The sequence below is a fragment of the Vigna unguiculata genome, chromosome 4 (assembly GCF_004118075.2).
Source record: "Vigna unguiculata cultivar IT97K-499-35 chromosome 4, ASM411807v1, whole genome shotgun sequence".
Taxonomy (NCBI): domain Eukaryota; kingdom Viridiplantae; phylum Streptophyta; class Magnoliopsida; order Fabales; family Fabaceae; genus Vigna; species Vigna unguiculata.
The window spans coordinates 36,716,603-36,736,324 of NC_040282.1; the positions used below are offsets into that span (position 1 = coordinate 36,716,603).

The 19,722-nt window shown below is 28.1% G+C and overlaps 1 protein-coding gene across 1 annotated transcript; it reads left to right on the forward strand.

Annotated features, from left to right (window-relative positions):
* Positions 1-3,353: 3,353 nt before the first annotated feature.
* LOC114180415 (BAHD acyltransferase DCR) lies at positions 3,354-6,649 on the forward strand. Its single transcript, XM_028066734.1, has 2 exons — positions 3,354-3,969; positions 5,432-6,649. Exons 1-2 carry the CDS (start codon positions 3,520-3,522, stop codon positions 6,317-6,319), a joined length of 1,338 nt encoding a protein of 445 aa, XP_027922535.1. The 5' UTR covers positions 3,354-3,519; the 3' UTR covers positions 6,320-6,649.
* The last annotated feature ends 13,073 nt before the right edge of the window (positions 6,650-19,722 follow it).

Here is a 19,722-nt window from a genome sequence, read left to right on the forward strand (position 1 = left end):
GATATAAAGGCTTAAAAAGTTAAATGAGATTTCCTTAAAAAAAGTTCAGATTGAATTAAATTAGTAGAATGTGGTACTAAGCTTTGATATAAGTTAAATGTTAACTTTTGATGATACTTGTTTTGCATATGTCTTTAAGAAGATATCATAGTCCTTGTCTTTGAGTTAAATAATATACGAGTGCGTGAATTTTTTTTTTTATCCTTTCTAAGTTTACTGAAAATAAAGTTGAGTAAATATATATATATATATATATATATATATATTAATTTTAAATTATTTTTGTTATATAGAATTTATTTATTTATATAATTTAACAATTTATAATAAAATATTATTTATCTTTTACTAACAAACGAAATTAAGAATTTATGATAAGTAAGGACATACATATCCATTCTTCCTAAGTTTACCGGCAGAGCCACACAAGTTTCAAGGTGATTTATTTTAGCATTCAGTCTAGTAATAAATCCCCAGACATAAAATAATAAAAAAACTAACAACAAATATGACCAGTCAAAACTGAATATTTTATTTTCAAAAATATATTAAAATTTTCTTGATAAACTATATTGCATGAAATAAAATTGGTTCTTAAGCATCTCTTCACTGAAACGTTATAGGCAGAAGATAATTTTTATAGTTATATAAAATTTTAAATAATTTTTATCATACTTTTTAATAACAAATAATATTTAAAAAGTACAAATATATATTAGCAATATCTTTTAGTTTAAGTATATTTCATTATTGATAAGAAAAATGGTAAGTACTTTACAAAAATAGTTAAAAATAAAAATATTCTTCTTAAATCGAAAATAAATTTTATTTATTATATGTTTTTCATTACCTGGTCATTGAAGGTGAGAGAAAATAAATTGATAAAAATCAAGTGAGATCAAAATGGACTAGTCATCAGGCGAGTCAAGACTCGCTGAGTGATGATACTTCTATGTGTATCTTACTCACTGAATGAGAATGCTTATTGTGCGAATCTAAGATTTTGAAAATTTTTAGCCTTGTCTTGTTGGGTGAACTTTTATGCTTCCTGATTGAGACCGGAAGACTTTGAACATGAAAAATCAATGTTTTGAGTTTTGTTTTTAAATAAAATGGGTGGGTGTGATTGAATAGAGTCAGGGATTCCGGATGGATGTTTTGAGTTTTTTTCCCACGCCATGTTATAAAATTAATAAATCTAAATGAATACACAATTATAATATGAAAATGTATCTAGAATCATCTTTTGCACTTCCTTGAAAAGTTTATCATTCATGGTGAATACACTCATTTCATCTCCTTCATTTCTTGACACGCCTCTTACCTCGCTCCTTCGTCACCACCACATCACCATTAGGCTTGTCGTTACCAAGGTCCTTGTCAGCCTTCCAAAGCCATTCCCTCTCGCACCCCAAACCCTAAATGCTTCAATCCAAAACCAATGGAAACCCCATTAATAATGGAAGTTGATGACGAGATTTGCACTAACAATATTGCAAAACAGAATATTGGTTTGAAAAGAGGTGGTAGAGGCATAAGGAATCTTTTGAAATACGTGTGACTGGTTCTGAGATAGACATAGAAAAGTAGAAAAGGAACATTAAAGCAGTGAGGTAGAAGAGAACATCCTTAACGAAGGGTGCGTGATCAACGAAGAAGGGAGTGGTGTAGATGGTGATGAAGTCGATGATGAAGGCAGGGGGACAAATGTGTTGGAGGAGAGGATGTGGCCAAATTTAGCTTGACACTGGTTTCAAATTCGAAAGTACATTATGAATTACACAATCCATATAATACATATATTTGAATGTATTTCGAATTTGACAATCCTAAATGTGATTTTGAATCCGAAAATCCATTCCGCATTGTACAATCTAGAATATATGTTTATGTTTTGGATTGTGCAATTTGGAATGTATTTTTGAACCTGAAAGATCATTCAAGATTGTATAATGTGAAATACATATTTGTGTTCTTGATTGTGCAATTCAAATTGTAGTTTTAGATCTAGAAGAACGTTCTGGATTGTTTGAAATACATAATTTTTTTTAATGTATGATTGTACAATCAAGAATATATTTTCAGATCCAGAAATATATTTTGAATTGCATAACGTGGAATACATTCAAAAAATCAATAAATAGATATCATTCCAACCCAAACATCACCGTCCCGACCTATAAATGAAAAAACAAATACACATACTTATTTGATCGATCTAGAAGTTGTTGCCTTCAAAGGAAATTAAGGAAGAGTGAAGAATCAAAACAAAGAACGAAGATGAACGTGAAGGGTGAAGGAAGAGAGGATAGAGATAGGAGACGTGCAATTAAAAATTTTGTTTTTATTATCAATTTAGCAAGGATAAAATGGGGATAATAGAATTTATTGGGTGCAGGAATAAAAAGGGTAGTGTAGGAAGAAGTAGTCTAACTTCAATTTAACATCAAAACGACATAAACTTTATTTAACAAGGGAACTCTAAAAAATAAATATAGATCAAAATAAATAAAAAACCTAAATTTAGAAATCAAATTATTAATTAAATTATTTTTTAAATAAAGAAATATTTATTTATGACAAAAATCATCATTATTTTAAATAAAATTTTATTTTATATATTTTATTTTAATGTAAATATATATGCATGCTATTTACTTTAATTTTTCATAGAAATTTATTTAAAATACAATTTATTTCTCAATTCAAAAAATAAATATGCTACGGTCCTTAACCACACATTTCGGCGTCTTCTTTATCTATAAATTGTATTTCAATAACTTCTTAAGAAAATAACCACATTTAAAAATAACCATATATTATCATTTAAATTATTCATAATAAAACAAAATGTAAATACTTCAAGAAAAATTCATTTCAAATATTAATCACAATGCACGTTAAAATATTTAGATAGAAATATTAACATATATATCTTTATTGACAATGCAAGTTCAATATTTTCTCCACGCCGATCAAAACAAAATTCACTAACTTTTCATTTTTAAATATAAAAAGCATTAAATATTTTTAGCAGTATCTTTATTTATCAGAATCTTAAACTAAATGGTAAAGTTTCTTTCGAAAAGAAACCTAAGTGCTTAATTTAAGAAACTAAACTCTCATTAATAAATTTTCAATAAGCACAGCATTGAATGATAAATAACATAAAATGAAAATTTGTATATCTTGATCCAACATAAGCATATATATAAATTAAGGAACTCTTAATTAAGTGTTGTGAATTATTTAGAATAATATTAAGCAAAAGGTAAGAAAATAGAAATGTTTTAAGTATGTTACCAAACATTTCTGCATCTATAATTACATGCTACCAATCTTCTAACCCAATAAGCATCATTAATTGGTCACAACCGCTCTCATGAATTCCATAAATGCTTCCCAACAACACTGCTCTCTGTATTAATAATCATCTGAACTCACAACACTGCTCTCACACATCAATTCACACTTTCTTCCACCAAATAGTTTTTCTTCAGAAAAAGGAAAAAGAAAAAAATGGCAGGTGAGGTGGTGAAGAAGGAGGAGTCTCTGAACCTGAAAATCACCAACAAGAGCCATGTGCAACCTGAGGAGAAGATTGGGAGAAAAGAGTACCAATTGGTGACTTTTGATCTTCCCTACCTGGCCTTCTACTACAACCAGAAGCTTCTCTTCTACAAAGGAGAAGACTTTGATGGCATGGTGCAGAAGCTCAAGCTTGGCCTTGGTGTGGTTCTCAAAGAGTTCCACCAACTGGCTGGAAAGTTAGGGAAAGATGAAGAGGGTGTGTTCAGGGTTGAGTATGATGATGACATGCTTGGTGTTGAGGTTGTTGAAGCTGTTGCTGATGAGATCGCTGTGGATCAACTAACTGTGGCTGAAAGTTCCAGCAATCTCAAAGAACTCATACCTTACACAGGTATCCTGAACTTGGAAGGCATGCATCGACCCTTGCTAGCAGTTCAGGTAATTTCATTCACTTTCTTCGTTTCCTAATCATTTTGATCTTGTTAGAGTAACATGTATCCGAATACCTAGAGTCATAGACTTATACTTTTCTATAAAGGACATCGATATTTTGAGAACATATTTTTTCTTTTACTATTATTTGACATTATCTTTTATTATTATTTACTTTTTCTTTTTTTTAAATATAAAAATTAATTTTTATTAAGATTATTTTATCTTTAAAGGAGTTGTCAAATGGTCATAGACTTGTTTATTATCGGATCTAATTTAAGATAGGTTTTTCGCTATGTTTTTCTTACCCTTTTTCTTTGTTTATTTTCTCCTAATTTTTCAAGAGAAGGTTATAATTATTAAGTGGAACATTTTGTAGCTTCAATTTGAATCAAAGCATGTAGGTATATATAGAAGTTTTGAAATTAGAAGAATGGCATTGGGTGAATTGATGGATTTTGTTTTCTGCTATATTTGATCAGATCCACACTTTGAATTAGTTCTTTTATAAGAGGTTAGAAGTTGCGTGAATTAAACATTACTTTCTGCTTTTGACCAAAGAATATTGATGAAAAACATCAAACCACTACAACCATTTTTCGTGTCTCATTTTGTCAATGACAATAACTATTAACGGTTGAGCACTAAATTTCTGTCCACCAGAAAAATGCATCATTTAATTGCTAAATTTCTGATATGAGTTCATATTCTAGTAATAATTTTTTGAAAAAACATCACATTTCAATTCATATCTTTACTATAATAATGAATTGATTTAACTCAAAACTTCGCTTGGGTGTTGCTAAAATGAAGATAGAGTTTATGCGGAATTGGCATGTGATATATATATATATATATATATATATATATATATATATATATATATATATATATATATATACACACTATACTGTTTTAATAAATATATGCTTTGGAGTTTTTTAAGTCTAATCAAAGAAAATTATTGGAACATTCTCATGAAACATGATTGAAGTTTTAAATTTGAGTCTTCTATATACAAAATACTGAAAATAAAAAGATTAAAAAATATATGGATCTTACACAGTTTCATTTTTGAAAAAAAAAAAAAAAAACTTGTGAGACCTACAATAATGTCTCTTGAAAGTGCCATGTGACATTGTAGACCCTACTTAAAAGTAGAATTAAACCTTAGAGTCTTATAAAACCATCCATTGTACATTCTAATTAATATGACTAACTACATAATTAAACTAAAATCAATATAACAGTTGAAATTAAATATCTTTTGATAAATAATAAGTTTCATCATTATCCATAAGTGTAGGTGAACAATTTATTTGACAATGGTGTGTGTTAAATTGCCATCATAGTGCAACCCACTCATCACCTATCACATTTACTCTCAATGCAATATAATATATATATATATATATATAAAATATTTTCCGACTTTTATTTTCATTTCGGGTTTTATTTTTATCCATAGTTAACGAAGCTGAAAGATGGGCTTGCAATGGGCCTAGCATTTAACCACGCTGTGTTGGATGGGACTGCCACGTGGCAATTCATGACATCCTGGGCCGAGATTTGCAACGGGTCACCTTCCACGTCAGCACCACCGTTCCTGGACCGGACCAAGGCCCGGAACACGAAAGTGAAGCTGGACCTCTCCCTGCCGGAGCCCAACGGCCATCCAACTTCCAACGGCGATGCAAAGCCCACTCCAACTCTCAGGGAAAGGATATTCAAATTCTCCGAGTCAAAGATCGACAAGATCAAGTCAACGGTCAACGAGAACCCTCCATCGGACGGCTCAAAACCGTTCTCAACATTTCAGGCTCTTTCCTCCCATATCTGGCGCCATGTAAGCCATGCACGTAACCTGAAGCCGGAGGACTACACCGTGTTCACTGTTTTTGCGGACTGCCGGAAGCGGGTCGACCCGCCAATGCCGGATAATTATTTCGGAAACCTAATTCAGGCTATATTCACCGTTACGGCGGCTGGACTTTTATCGGCCCATCCGCCGCAATTCGGTGCTTCACTGGTTCAAAAGGCCATTGAAGACCACAACGCGAAAGCGATCGATGGTCGTAACAAGGAGTGGGAGAGTGCACCCAAAATTTTCCAATTCAAAGATGCTGGGGTGAATTGTGTGGCTGTTGGAAGCTCACCTAGGTTTAAGGTTTATGACATTGATTTTGGGTGGGGTAAGGCAGAAAATGTGAGGAGTGGAACTAATAACAAGTTTGATGGGATGATTTATTTGTATCCGGGGAAGAATGGAGGAAGGAGCATTGATGTGGAACTAACCTTGGAGCCTGAGGCTATGGCGAGGTTGGAGAAAGATAAGGGTTTTCTTTTGGAAGCATAAAAAATTGCAAGAGAAAATGGATAGAATGAACAACTTTTGAAGTAGTTCTTCTACTCAGAGATTATTGAAGGGGCGACTTAAATGTCCAATTATGCATTCTGATGTGATGATATTCATGAATGCTGTTTAATTTAAGGTTGTGGTTGTTGTTGTACTAGGTTTTATGTATTTTTAGTTTGTGGTTTTATGCTCTTCATTTATTTTGAACCTACTAATGTTTCTTTTCAACTATGTATGTTGTGTAGTCACATGACAAGTGAAAGGAATTATTGTGGGAGTTTTTTTAATTTTAGCAATATAAAATGAAATGATGTTTTAGATTTTGATAAACCAAAAGCTACAGAAGATCGTGTTTTAATATTTTTTATTTATTTATTTAGAAATTTTAATGCTATAAAAGCAACAAACAAAAGGAAAGCAAATATAGGTGTGTTTTCATGGCAACTGTAAGGAACATGTGAATATAAGGTATAAAAATGTAAATAAAAAAAAAGGGGATTAAAATATTGAGAAAGTATAGAGGGAATTGTGAATTAAAACCTAGTAGGTAAGCAATAATTAGCCACACATTTAGATAGATTGAAAGTTCAAAGCAATTATAGTTATTAATATAGGCACGTGTATAGGGTCTAGTACTCTAGTTCTCTGTTTTAGGGCAAACAAAACTTGGTGTCATTTTATCCAAAATGAAGATTAATTAGTTGTAATTACGATTTCAAACGTATTTTTCTTTAATAGGGATATTTGGACTTTCAAATTGTGGATTGATCATCCTAAACATATTAGATATTTGATATTTGGAGGTGATTTAACATGAATTTAATAAAAAACTTTGTTACTATGTTAATGTCTAATTTAACTTTATAAAATTATATATAAGATGGATATTACTACATTCACTGTCTTTAATCGATTTGAAGGATAGTTTTGCCTCATTCATGTAAAACTTAGTATATGAATTTTGAAAACCTAAAATAGGCAAAAAAAAAAAAAAAATCCCTATACTCATTTATTGAAGGAACAATGGTTTGTAGTGAGTTGCATGGATCACATTTGGTGGGGATGGGTTGACCATGGTGGAGTGATGGTTGTGATGTGGCAAAGATTTGGAGTGTTGGAGTGACAACTGTAATGAATAAGAAGTAGTGTGAGATTGAATAACAAATAAGTTTAATATAATGTAAATAAAGAAAATAAATTTATTGTGAAAAAAATTTCTTTCACAATTTTGGTAAAATAATCTTGAAAAAAAAATTAAATTTTTGTATTTTTAAAAGAAAGAAAAAGTGAATAAAATAAGGAATAGTATTAAATAATAATAAAAAAATGTGTGGGGTAAAAATATCGGTATTCATGTGTTTGTCCATGAAAAGAAAAAGAAAGAGATAAGATAGAAAAAAAAAGAGTGAAAAATAATTAAATATTAATTAGAAAAAGAAAAGGAGAATATTCTTTTCTCAGGGATTTATCAATAAAATATTTGTGCTTTTAAAGTGGTGGAGCCAAGTGAAGGGTTTATCGTCTAAGAAGATGTTATGTCATATTTTCATCACGGAATGTGTAGTTCAGTGACCTTGGATGTGTCAAACATGTCCTTGTCTTGGTAGTTGACACACGTTGTTTTTTTAATTGTACTATATAATTTTAAAATTTATTACTGATTTGAAAGTTTATAATTTAAAATTATGTTATGAATGACATAATTCAAAAATATATTTATGATATGATTGTATATTTGAAAGTATATTTCGAATATGAAAATATATTTTTGAATTATATAATTCAAAATATGTTTATGAATTATACAATTCAAAATTTTGTAATCTAATTCTTTTATTGTATAATTTAAAAATATTTTAAATTTACAATTTATTTAAAACTTATATAATCTAAAATATATTTTATATAAATATACATCCTAAGTTGAATAAATAAAAAATATATAATATATGAGAACCTAGAAAATCACATTAAAACAATGACTCTATTTAAAATAATGAGATCCTATTATTATTATTATTATTTTAATAATAAATTGCTTATATATAAATAAAAATTTCATAAAAGGATTTTATTATTTAGAAAACACTAACTCTCTAAAACTCCGTTCTCTAAATTCTCTCTGACTTCTTTTTAAAATATCTCATTTTTCTCTCATCCTTTTTGAAATCAGAGACCGACAGAGTGATCACTACGACGAGATCTTCAAGTCTGTCCAATCAGAACCTTGAATTGAGTAAGTTATAATTTTGCTCTTGGTCTTTTCTTGAAAACCTTGCATGTGATGTAATATGTATCGCATATCGATCAGTGGCTCTAATGATGTTTTTTGATCGTGTTTCTGATAATTTTAGGTTGATTTGTGAGCATCGGCAATGAGAAGGGGGTTTTAGGTTTTTGCTGTAGTTGCACAAATCAATCAGGTAAGGGAAGCTGATAATTGAATTTAATTAGAGGATACAATGAATATAATTGTGTGTAATCAGAATTGATTGTTTGAAGTGTGATGCAATGTGAATTGTTTGATGTTTGGTATAAGTGAAATTGTGATTGCATTGTGTGAATTGAGGTTGAATTGGAAAATGAACACTTGAATCATGGCTCTAATTGGTATCATCTCACTTTGCTTGAAAACCATTTTGTAAACTAGACAACACTACCATGGAGGTGCCAATTTGGGTCATGAAATCAAGTGAAACATCTCCCAACGAAAACCAGAATCTGTGTTGTTTTCTGGTGTGAGGCTGAGCATTGAAAAATGCGAGAGGATCGACGTTGAGCGCTAGCCCAGCGATGCCTAGCGTTGAAAAATGCGAGAAGAATGAGGCTGAGCGCCAGCCGAGCAGTGCCCCAGCGTTGGGACCCTGCAAGTTTGGAACAAAACTTTAATGTTGAGGCTGAGCGTTGGATGTGAGGTTGAACGCTAAGCTGCCAGATTTCATGTGTTTGCTGTTTTGATGTGTTTCGTTGCATTAATTGATCTGAAATGAATTATTTTGACTGTCTTGGTATGCTTTGACTGAGATTAGGTGAATATGGACCTGTTGTATGTGAATTATGAAGGAATTTCGTGGAGAAATTCTAAGTGTGGATGAGGTAGGGTATGCAAAGACATAAGGACTCAATTTTGGTTGGTATCCTGACGCTCCGATAACCATTAAGGCTCATATAGAATATAATGAGTTATGTCGTGAGGAGTAGCAGGAGGTCTTAGCGGACTCGATCAAGTCTTTGGCGCGACGCGAAGGAGACTTACCTGGTATGATGATTGGGTGATAACTCCTTGAGGCCAAACTCTATAGAGTTTGGAAATCGTACATCGATGTAAGCCACCAAGAGGTCCTATGTTAATATCCGGATAATTGAGTCTAGAGTTGAATGACGTGAGAGTATTGGAATGTTCCTGTGTGAATTGTGATAATTGATTGTTATTATGCTCTCACTCTAATGTAACCTTCTTTAAATCATTATTAGCTTACCCTACGCGTTTTATGTTTGTCTACCCTTTGTTTTATTCTTTACAATGATCACTTAAATGTGTGAGCATAGGAGGCTGCAGGTGGAGAGTTTTCGCGTGGTGTTGATAGTAGGACTGAGCAGTAGTATCCAGAGGTATTGTAGATAGGTGTGTTTTGTAGTAAGTGGCTAGAATTTACCTTCCCTTTCTTCTAAATGTCTTGTACATATAGTATTGTCATTTTTGAGTTTTGGATGACTGTATAAGGTTATACTTAACTTTCATGCTATCTACTTTGGGTTATCACTATATAATGCTTTATTTAGTAGTTTAAAAGCTATTAAATGAGATGTTACATAATATATTATGGATTTCAACATATATTAGAAATTAAGTCATTTACAATATATTTTTAAATTGTATAATTTTAAATATATTTCAAGACTAAAATATATTTTAAATTATATAATGTGTTTATGAAAAATTCCTTTTTAGAATATAAAACATTTATTTAAATGAACCAAAAACAACAATTTTGTATTTAAAGGCACAAAAAACCTTTTTCCTGAAAACACATTATTCTCTCTATCTTTGTCTTTTTCCTTTAGTTTCTCACTCAAATTATTTATTCTTCACGATTAGAGGGAGTGATGTTGTGTTCACCTCGAATAACTCTGAGTTTAATCCAATAGATTCTTCTTTCAAATAAGTCAAAATTTCGGTCTCCTTTGATGTCCAATCTTTTTTAGCTTTGTATTTAACTTTTCTTTAGTTGAACAGTATTCTTTATTACCACAAGTGAAAAACACATCAAGAATCATACATCAATGTCTAGATACGGATAATTGAGTCTAGAGAGTCTGTAATTGTATGTTGGTATTTTATAAATGTTTGAAATATGCTATTTTGCTAATGTAATTAATTTAACTGTTATATGATTATTTCTTTTATAAATTAACTTACTCTCGTGTGTATCTTGTTGTTTTATGTTGCTTGTCTTATTTCTTTTGTAACGATCACCTTATTGAGTGTAAGAAGATGGTACAAGTTTAGAATTTCCTTTGAGAGATGATGAGGCAGCTAAAAAAGATGTTAGAATTGATTAGGTTCTAATGTGGTGAGAAGTTTTATCTTAGAATCGAGATATAGTATTTTGAGATATATAAAATTATCATGGTTTTATCTTTTGGAGGACTGGGCTAATATATTTTATACTGTAGATTATTTGTTTTAGATTTCCAACTATGGAATGTTTTGTTTTAATAGCTTTTCACTGGGACGTTACAAATTTCGTAAATGAAAAATCTAAATTAATAATACTTTTCCTATGCTTTCATGGAACTGCAGGAAGAAACTATAAGCTGCAAAAAGTAATTGTCAATCTCTAGCCATATATTATTAAACATCTGTGGGAAGTCTGGGTCAATAAGTGAAGTCTGGGTTCACTTGGGCTTGAGAGTTCAGTTTAGGGCACATGTGTTGGCCCACTCTATTCACACTTTATTTCTTCACTTCAAATCTCCCATTTTTATTTTTATAAGTACTTTGTTTCAGGCTTGGATCCATTACTTTTGTGATAGTAATATAAGGTTTTATTTTATATACATTTCACTATATCACATTATATTTTTGCAAGTTCTATATAAAATGTTTATATCTTTTTATTTACAATTCAATGTAAGGATAAATTTTGTAACATTATGAGTAATTTTTATTATTATGGTTCACTTTCTACTTTATTGCCTAATTTTTTAAATTTAAGATATTTCATATCACATTATAATGGAAATTTCTTGTAATGTCTAGATCTTTTAAGCTTAAGAATGTATCTATAACTCATTTATTAGAAATATCTTTAGTAAAAAAAAATTCAATACTTGGATGCCATGTACAATAGTGGATCAAGGGTAAAATAAAAAGGTATAAATATAGAATAAATAAACAGACCAATAATACAGTAATAACTACAATATTAATTACTGATTTACTATCATGTTTGCTTGTTTCTGTCTGAAACTTTTGTTTTGGTGAAAAGAATAAGCAATTTTGCTAAGAGATATTAGATATATGTATATATTCATATGAAAAATAAAAAAATTCATAAAAAAATTTATATATGGTTTAAAAAAACAACTTTTTAGATAAATATAATTGAAAAATTACTTAATCAAAAATTAATTTTATTTTATGTAGATTTTTTTTTATATTTTTTTTCCTATAAATAGAATTCTTAAGTATTGGAAGGTATTTTCCTTTTGCACCATAACAATATCCATCAACACCCTCTTTTATCATGGTATGGTTAATCTGAAAACTATAACTTTTATTTTAAATTACTTAATAGTTGGGCTTTTTCATTAGAAATAATAATCTCAAATTGTTGGTTCCAAGAAGAAATAACTTAATTGTTTCCACTTTTTAATTTTTGGGTTTTACTTCTTGCACTCCCTTAATTTCTTTCTGCAGTCCTTCAAAATAACCATTTTACTTTCTGCAAGTGTGATTACATTTTTAATCTTTTCCTCTTATTGTAAGGGTGCAGTTAGTAGTTATTTGGGTGCAGGAAGCAATAGCCTTAAGTTTTTTTTTTTTACTTTGTTGTGGATTGGTCTTGAAAGGCCATTTCTTTTACTCCTAAGTTTGCAACAACACACATCACAGTTTGGGCTGAAAATAAACATGTGAAAATTAGTCCAAATCATGAAAAAAAAATATTGTTTTTTTCTTAGAACCGCGTCAATCCTTTAATAAAGGTAATTTTTTTATGGAAGATAAACAAAACATAAAAAGTAAAAATTTGAGAAATATATCAAATTTAAATTTATTTAAACTCTTACATGTTTTTACCATTTAAAAATTGTTAATTTTACTGAGTTCTCACATTTATAGACAATACTAATCTGTGTCATATATTTTCAATTGTGAGTTGAAAATGAAAACCAACTTAATTATTATTATTATTTAATTATTTGGTCCTTTTGAAGCTGATATTTCAATTTGATCACATTGCATGATTGTGCAATCATTCATTCATCCATTCTAATATGAACAAATCAAAACCTTATCTGAATACAGCTATTGATTATTAGAAACTCTTTGGATTCCATTTTATTCTAAGGTCAAAGACACCACAATAAAGCTGTGACCACCAATGATTCTTAGGACTAAATTATCTTATTTCCAAATAATACTATTTAATCGTCTTAAAATTAAAAAAAAAAACAATTTTCTTAGTTTGAGTAAAAAAAAAAATCCTAAATCACTTCTAACAGGGAGAATATAATTTAGTAGTTGATGTAATAAATGTTGTATTTATTATCTTATCAAGTTATGTAACATAGGCACCACTTTACAATAAATATTTGGCTTCTTATTATTTTTATTTTATAAAATATGGTACAGGTTTCTTGTAGGAAGCTAAAGTCAACTGAAAGAGCTGTACCTTTTTTTAACCTTTTGTGGCCAAAAGATAAATGAAAAATAGAAAGCAAAAATAATATAAATAAATATGTTTTAAAACAAATATTTATATATATTTTTTCATACTCATATCATCTGCATTATTAAATTTTGTTCACTTTTACTATGAGAGTATGAACTATAATTAAAAAATTATTTCTATCAATACTATAATTTAAAATGAAAAAACATGATTTTGGACAATGGGGTCTTCCTTATTTAGTAACATACAACATTTTCTTACAAAATTAAGATTCCAAAAATGTAATTATATATAAATATATAAATTGAATTTGATGTACCTGTGTGTACTTGCATCTTTATTGTATCTATAAATTGAATGTGTTGGATCTAAGGGCATAAGATAAATTTGAAAAGAAAGAAAAACTTTATTAATGGCAGAGTTGTCAGATTGTGCTAATTAAATAGTTTTGGAGGCTTCATTAAAAAGGCTACCCAGTTCATATCCAGCTTTCAAAACAACTTGTTTTCAAACAACCATCATGAGTGCTGCATTTTATCCTTTAAAAGGACACCAAAAGGAGATTTTTTTCACTCAAATAATGCACATTCATCTTTAGTTTTACCAAATATTTATATAATTAAATATATGTTTTTTGTTTTCAAATTATTATAGAAAAAATTATTTTGTTCGTGAACCAAATTATGAAATTTTTAGTCCTTATAATTTATGAAATTCATGTAAAAATATTTACCATATAAATTGTAGGAATGAAATATTTTATAATTTAGTTTATGTACTTTGTGAAATTTATGTAAAATATTATCTACAACAAAAGATTTATGGAGTGTTTTTCATGAGATAAACAAAATCTCAGAATAAATTATAATATAATATTATTTTGTCAAAGAGATATTTTATATAATTTTCATAAAGTGAAGAGATTAAATACTTTATATCTAATTTACACCAGAAATAATATGTCAGATGTACTATACATACTCGAGATAATCTTAGTTACCAAATTTGATATTATTTTGATATGTATCTACTCGGACAACATGATATCATATCGATCATAACATAATAACAGTGGTAGTTGTGATTAAATTAAGGTAATGGTTAAAATACATTAACAAAGTATTAGACAAACTAATCAAAGAGATTAATTACATAGATCAAGTCCATCAAGATGAAAGTCCATAACACAATGTAAAAAGCAAAGACCATAAAGAAAACTAATTATGTTTATTATTGCAACATTTATTATCATCTATCATTATGAACTTTCAATTTTTGCAGACATAAAATCTCTTTTTGTATGGGATTTGAACCTAAAACATTTTGATATAGAGGTTGAAGATGAACAGTAAAAGTCATCGCAAAATATATTCAATCTTGTAAAAACATCTTATATCAGTTTTGAGAAAAAAAAAATTAACATCTTTTAAATAAAAATTGATTTTCAACAAATCAAATTACAAGTACGATTGAGAAAAAAAATCGATTAAAAAACATATCAGAATTTAACTTTTCGAGAACCTCAATTTTTATTTTTCTTTCTCTTTATTTTAAAAAAATTATAAAAAATAATACAATTTAGCCGAATTTTATCTTGAAAAAAAAACTTAAAATCAATATTATACACAATATACTATCAAGATAATTTTTAAGTGCAAATATGTTATTTGAATGAAAAAATCTTAAAAAAACTCATTGTCCCTTAAACAATTCTCCACACACCAAATGTTTCATTTTCATTTTTCTTTTGAATAAATTTTAATCGAAGTTTCTCATCAGAAGCAAACTCATATATAATAAGTTCAGAAGACATTGATGAAGATGATTTAATGTGTGGTAACCCTAGAGAGTCTTTAGGAACCTTGTTCACATAAACCTCTTCTATATGTTCAATTTTTTTTTAAAATATTAAAATGTGTAGATGCACACCACCTACTTGATAAATTGCAACATGTGGTGTGCTGGCTAAGGTTTTGACTGGTAGGGCCATGGACACACAAAGCCACCCCATAAGAGGGGCATCTTGTCAAATATCAGGTAGTTCCACCTCCCAATGGACCCACCAATCTATGAATTAGCTATGTGAATAAAGTTAGTGTCTTTTTCCCCTCTCTTTCTTCACTTCCATTCATATCATTGAAACTCAATCTATAAAGTCAAACAAATTTTTCAAAACTTTCATATACCACAACCCCATCTTCACCCCCTTGTAAAGAGAATAATGGAAATATGCTTAAAAGATTTTGAAAGTAACATTGTGAGGAATGTTATTGAACCTCATTGGGTTATCATAGATAAAGAAGAAGAATAATGCTATTAACAAAAAAAAAAGAAACTACTTTGGAATGATGCTTTTTATCCTTCACTATTAGCATTTCCCCTAAAAGATATGAAAAAACATAATGGGGTCCTTTTTTCTCATATGATTATCATCTTTTCAGAAAAAAGTTGAGTAAGAAATAGAACAGTGATAAACATTAAAGTTGCTTTTTTTACGGTTTATTCTTTCCATAAAAAAAAGAAGTTTCATTGCAAAAATTTGCATGGAAGAAAAATCAGAAAGGTCAAAGAATTAATTTCAAACATTTTTATATCGTTTACTAATTTGAAATTATAAAGGACGTGACTTTAAAAGAATTAATAAAAAGTAATACACGATAAATTACCTACATTCAAAAGGGTGTCCAAATCAGTAATCAAAGAAAGAATAAAAAACTTGCAAACTATATAGACCGAGTATATGAAATAGTATAAAAAAAATAAAAAATAAAAACTTGAATTCTTTTATCCACTTAGCTATGGAAAGTGGCTTTTTTTACAGTTTATTATTTCCATAAAAAAAGTTTCATTGAAAAAAGAATTCATATATCATTAAGGAAATAAGAAAGGTCAAAGAATTAATTTAAAACATTTTTATGTCATTTACTAATTTGAAATTATAAAGGATACGACTTTAAAATAATTAATAAAAAGTAATTCATAATAAGTTATCTACATTCAAGAGGGTGTCCAAATCAGTAATCAAAGAAAGAATCAAAACTTGCAAATTATATAGACCAAGTATATGAAATAGTATAAAGAAAATAAAAACTTGAATTCTTTTATCCACTTAGCTATGGAAAGTGATGTGAAAAAGGAGAAAAACCCTTGTGTGAGCCATTCATATGTAAAGTAGATGAATCACTCTGACATTGACCTTAAAAGAACAATCTTTTGGGTTTTTTTTTTTTTAAATATTTTTGTTGGTTTATTGGTTAACTGAGTATGTTTGAGCTAATCATCCACATCTATGCATAATTATAGGTTCAATTATGAAGTATTAAAGCTTTTGATGTCATATATAGACAAGGTTAAAAAGTGGTGTCAAGTTAGTAAAAGTTGCTTTTTTCTAATCTTTTAAAAGAAAGATCCTGTGCCAGTTGACACAAGTGCTGAACAATTCACATTTTTTTAAGAGTGAATTTGAATTACCCTCTTGTTAATTTATTTTTCTTTTCCAAACATGTCTTAATCAAGTTTCTTTTCAAAGTCTCAATATTAGAGCGTGCTCTCATGTTGTACTTTTTTTATATGAAAATAAATGATGTAAAAATCAGAAAAAAGAGTCCAACTTTTATGATGAATTTTGTTTCTCTTCATTTAAACTACACTAATTTTAGTACTTTAAAATATTAAAAAAGGTTTAAATATCGCTTTTTCTCTTAAAATTATTATAAAAGTCGTGTTTATTCTTTGAATAAATTATTAAATATTTCATCTTTATATATTATGGAAGTTATGTAGAACATATTTTTATACTCGGTGAATGTTGTATTATTTCATAATTTTTCATGTATTTATATTTATTGAATAACCATCAATTTTAGTAATAATAAATAATTAATTACTATACTAATTAGTTTAAATATTAAAAAATATTAAAAACTAAAATAATTTTAAAAGTTTATAATTAATCTTTAAATTAATAATTAAAATAATTTTTATTATGAATTAATTTTTAAATTAGTCATTAATATTATTTATTAAATTTTTGACTGTCAAATAAATTAGTGCTTAAATTTATCTTTAATTAAAATATTAATTTCCAAATATATATTTTTAATCATTAAAATTGATGATCATTTAAGAGTTTTTCTTACTATGAATTTGGAATCAAACAATTTTTTTATGATAATACGAAGATGAGAAATATATTTAATTTTAAAAAGATTAATAAAAAAAAGGTATTTTGAAATATGAATGGAGTGAAAGGTGTGCAAGGTTTTAAAGAAAGAGTATAAAAAAGTGAGATGCTTTGGCCTTTTGGAATGTCACATTCACACACAGACACACGAGGGCAATGCACGAAAACCCATTCACATATGTCACCAAAACGCAAGTGGATCACCACACGTGCACACCAACACTATCCTCTCAACCATACAAACAATAAAATATGCAAACAACTTTCTCTAATTTCTTCCTTCCTTTTTAAAAAAAATTAGGGTCTTTTTACATCATAGCAATAAAGCTCCTTTTTAGGTTTACTTTTATTGGAATTTTTTTTTGTTTCAGTTTAATATGCTTTATATATTTGACTTGTTTATTGTATTATAAATTGAATAATTAAATTAAAGTTTATATTTGGGTTAAATATGTTTTTGGTTCTTAACTTTAAGTAAATTTTGAAATTAGTCCATTTCGAAACTTTGGACCAATTTAATTTTTTATCTTTTGAAATATGTGGATTTAGTCCTTTTAATCAAATTTTATTAGATTTATTTGATGTTTCGTATATATTTCATGATTATATCTGAGTTGTTTATACTGTTTGACACATCTTTTTGTTTAATGTTAAGTCAAATACTGTCATGAAATATGTTTGAAATGTTAAATAAACTTAACAAAATTTGATTAAAATGACTAAATTCACGTATTTCAAAAAAATGAATGACTAAGTTGATACAAAGTTTCAAAATGAACTATTTCTAAAATTTACTGAAAATTAAGGGAACAAAAACATATTTAACTCTTTATATTTTTAAAAAAATAGGTTTGATCTTTATAAATCAATTGTTTTGGAATAAAAAAATATCTATATTTTGTAAAAGAAAGTTTTTTCGAGGCTTACAAATCAATTTGCTATGAATTCTAAAATTAGCATTTTTTTTTTTCAAATTGAGACACATCATCATGCAAGTATATGTTACATGTGTAAGAATAAGAAAAATAAAATGAAAAATATTTTATTTTATATGTTATTTTCTTTTACTCTTATAATAACATAACATTTCTTTCAAACCTCGCCCAAAATCTCACGTGTTAACTTAACTAACAATATGTTTAATAAACACATACGATGCTTTTATATTTATTTACATGTTTTTGCATTTAAATATAGTAATTGATGTCTTTTGGCATTCACATTTTTAACACTAAAACGCTGAACTAATATACCATCTTTTATCATTAAAATAACACTTACTTACATTAATTCAGGATGAGTTTATAAATAAATATCATCTCCGTCTTATTTTAATAGACTTTTCTAATTGTCTTTCTTAAAGTGCTTACGGAAATGGTTCACGACATTCTTTACTGATAAAAAAAATATTATTCTAACACGAATTTATAAATATAAGTTTTTAACATTAAAAAATCTTTATTTAAGAATTTTCTCCTATTAAAAAAATAATGTTTTTAAATATTAATTAAAATATTATTTTAGTTGATGAAGAATTTATAAGTAACTCTCATTTAATCTTAATGATAACCTACATATTACCCACAACTTATACCATCCCAATTAATCTTTATATTATATTAATCAAACCATTACCGATATATAAATTAATTTAAAATATCGCACAAGAATTTATGCATACATTCGATCTCCTCTATAGAAATATTTTTTTTTTCAAAAAATAAGGAAATTTTATACATTACTAAATACATATTATAATCTATAATACTAGATTTATATCTCTTGCTTAAAAACTCTATTTTTGAGTGCCACTATATTTTACACTATCCTTTGACTACCAAACCCTTTTATCATAGGACCCAACTTATATTTTCATATTCATCTTGTCCATTATCCATTTCTCACATTGTCTATAAGGAAGCTAGTAAAATTATTTTATACATATTTATGCTTGGTTGGTATGATCTGTTGTGTTGGAGATTTCTAAATTGATATGTTTCCATCTCTCTCCCTCTGACCAGTATTGTATGGACTGTTGTCATGTAAATCTGGTCTTCTTTTTATATGCTTTGGCTTCATTTACTTACATTGCTCATAAATATGGTTGAATGGTTAAGTTATGAATGTTGAGATATACTGAGACAATGACTTGAATGGTATAATCAAGTGTGAATGATGTATATATGGCCATTTCTAAAGAGGAATGACATATTAAATAGGGTATTTGCATTGAGTTTGAATCCAAATAGTGAAGTCATCCTAACTCTACCAAACTCACGATTTCATATAGATGATGGAGTTTAAGGGTGAGAGTTGAAAGA

What these genes read in the sequence shown, in the direction of transcription:
- LOC114180415 (XM_028066734.1), top strand. Translation starts at nt 3,520, where the DNA reads ATGGCAGGTGAGGTGGTGAAGAAGGAGGAGTCTCTGAACCTGAAAATC. An exon ending in GACCCTTGCTAGCAGTTCAG is followed by an intron (nt 3,970 to 5,431) that starts GTAATTTCATTC and finishes TTTTATCCATAG; the next exon opens with TTAACGAAGCTGAAAGATGG.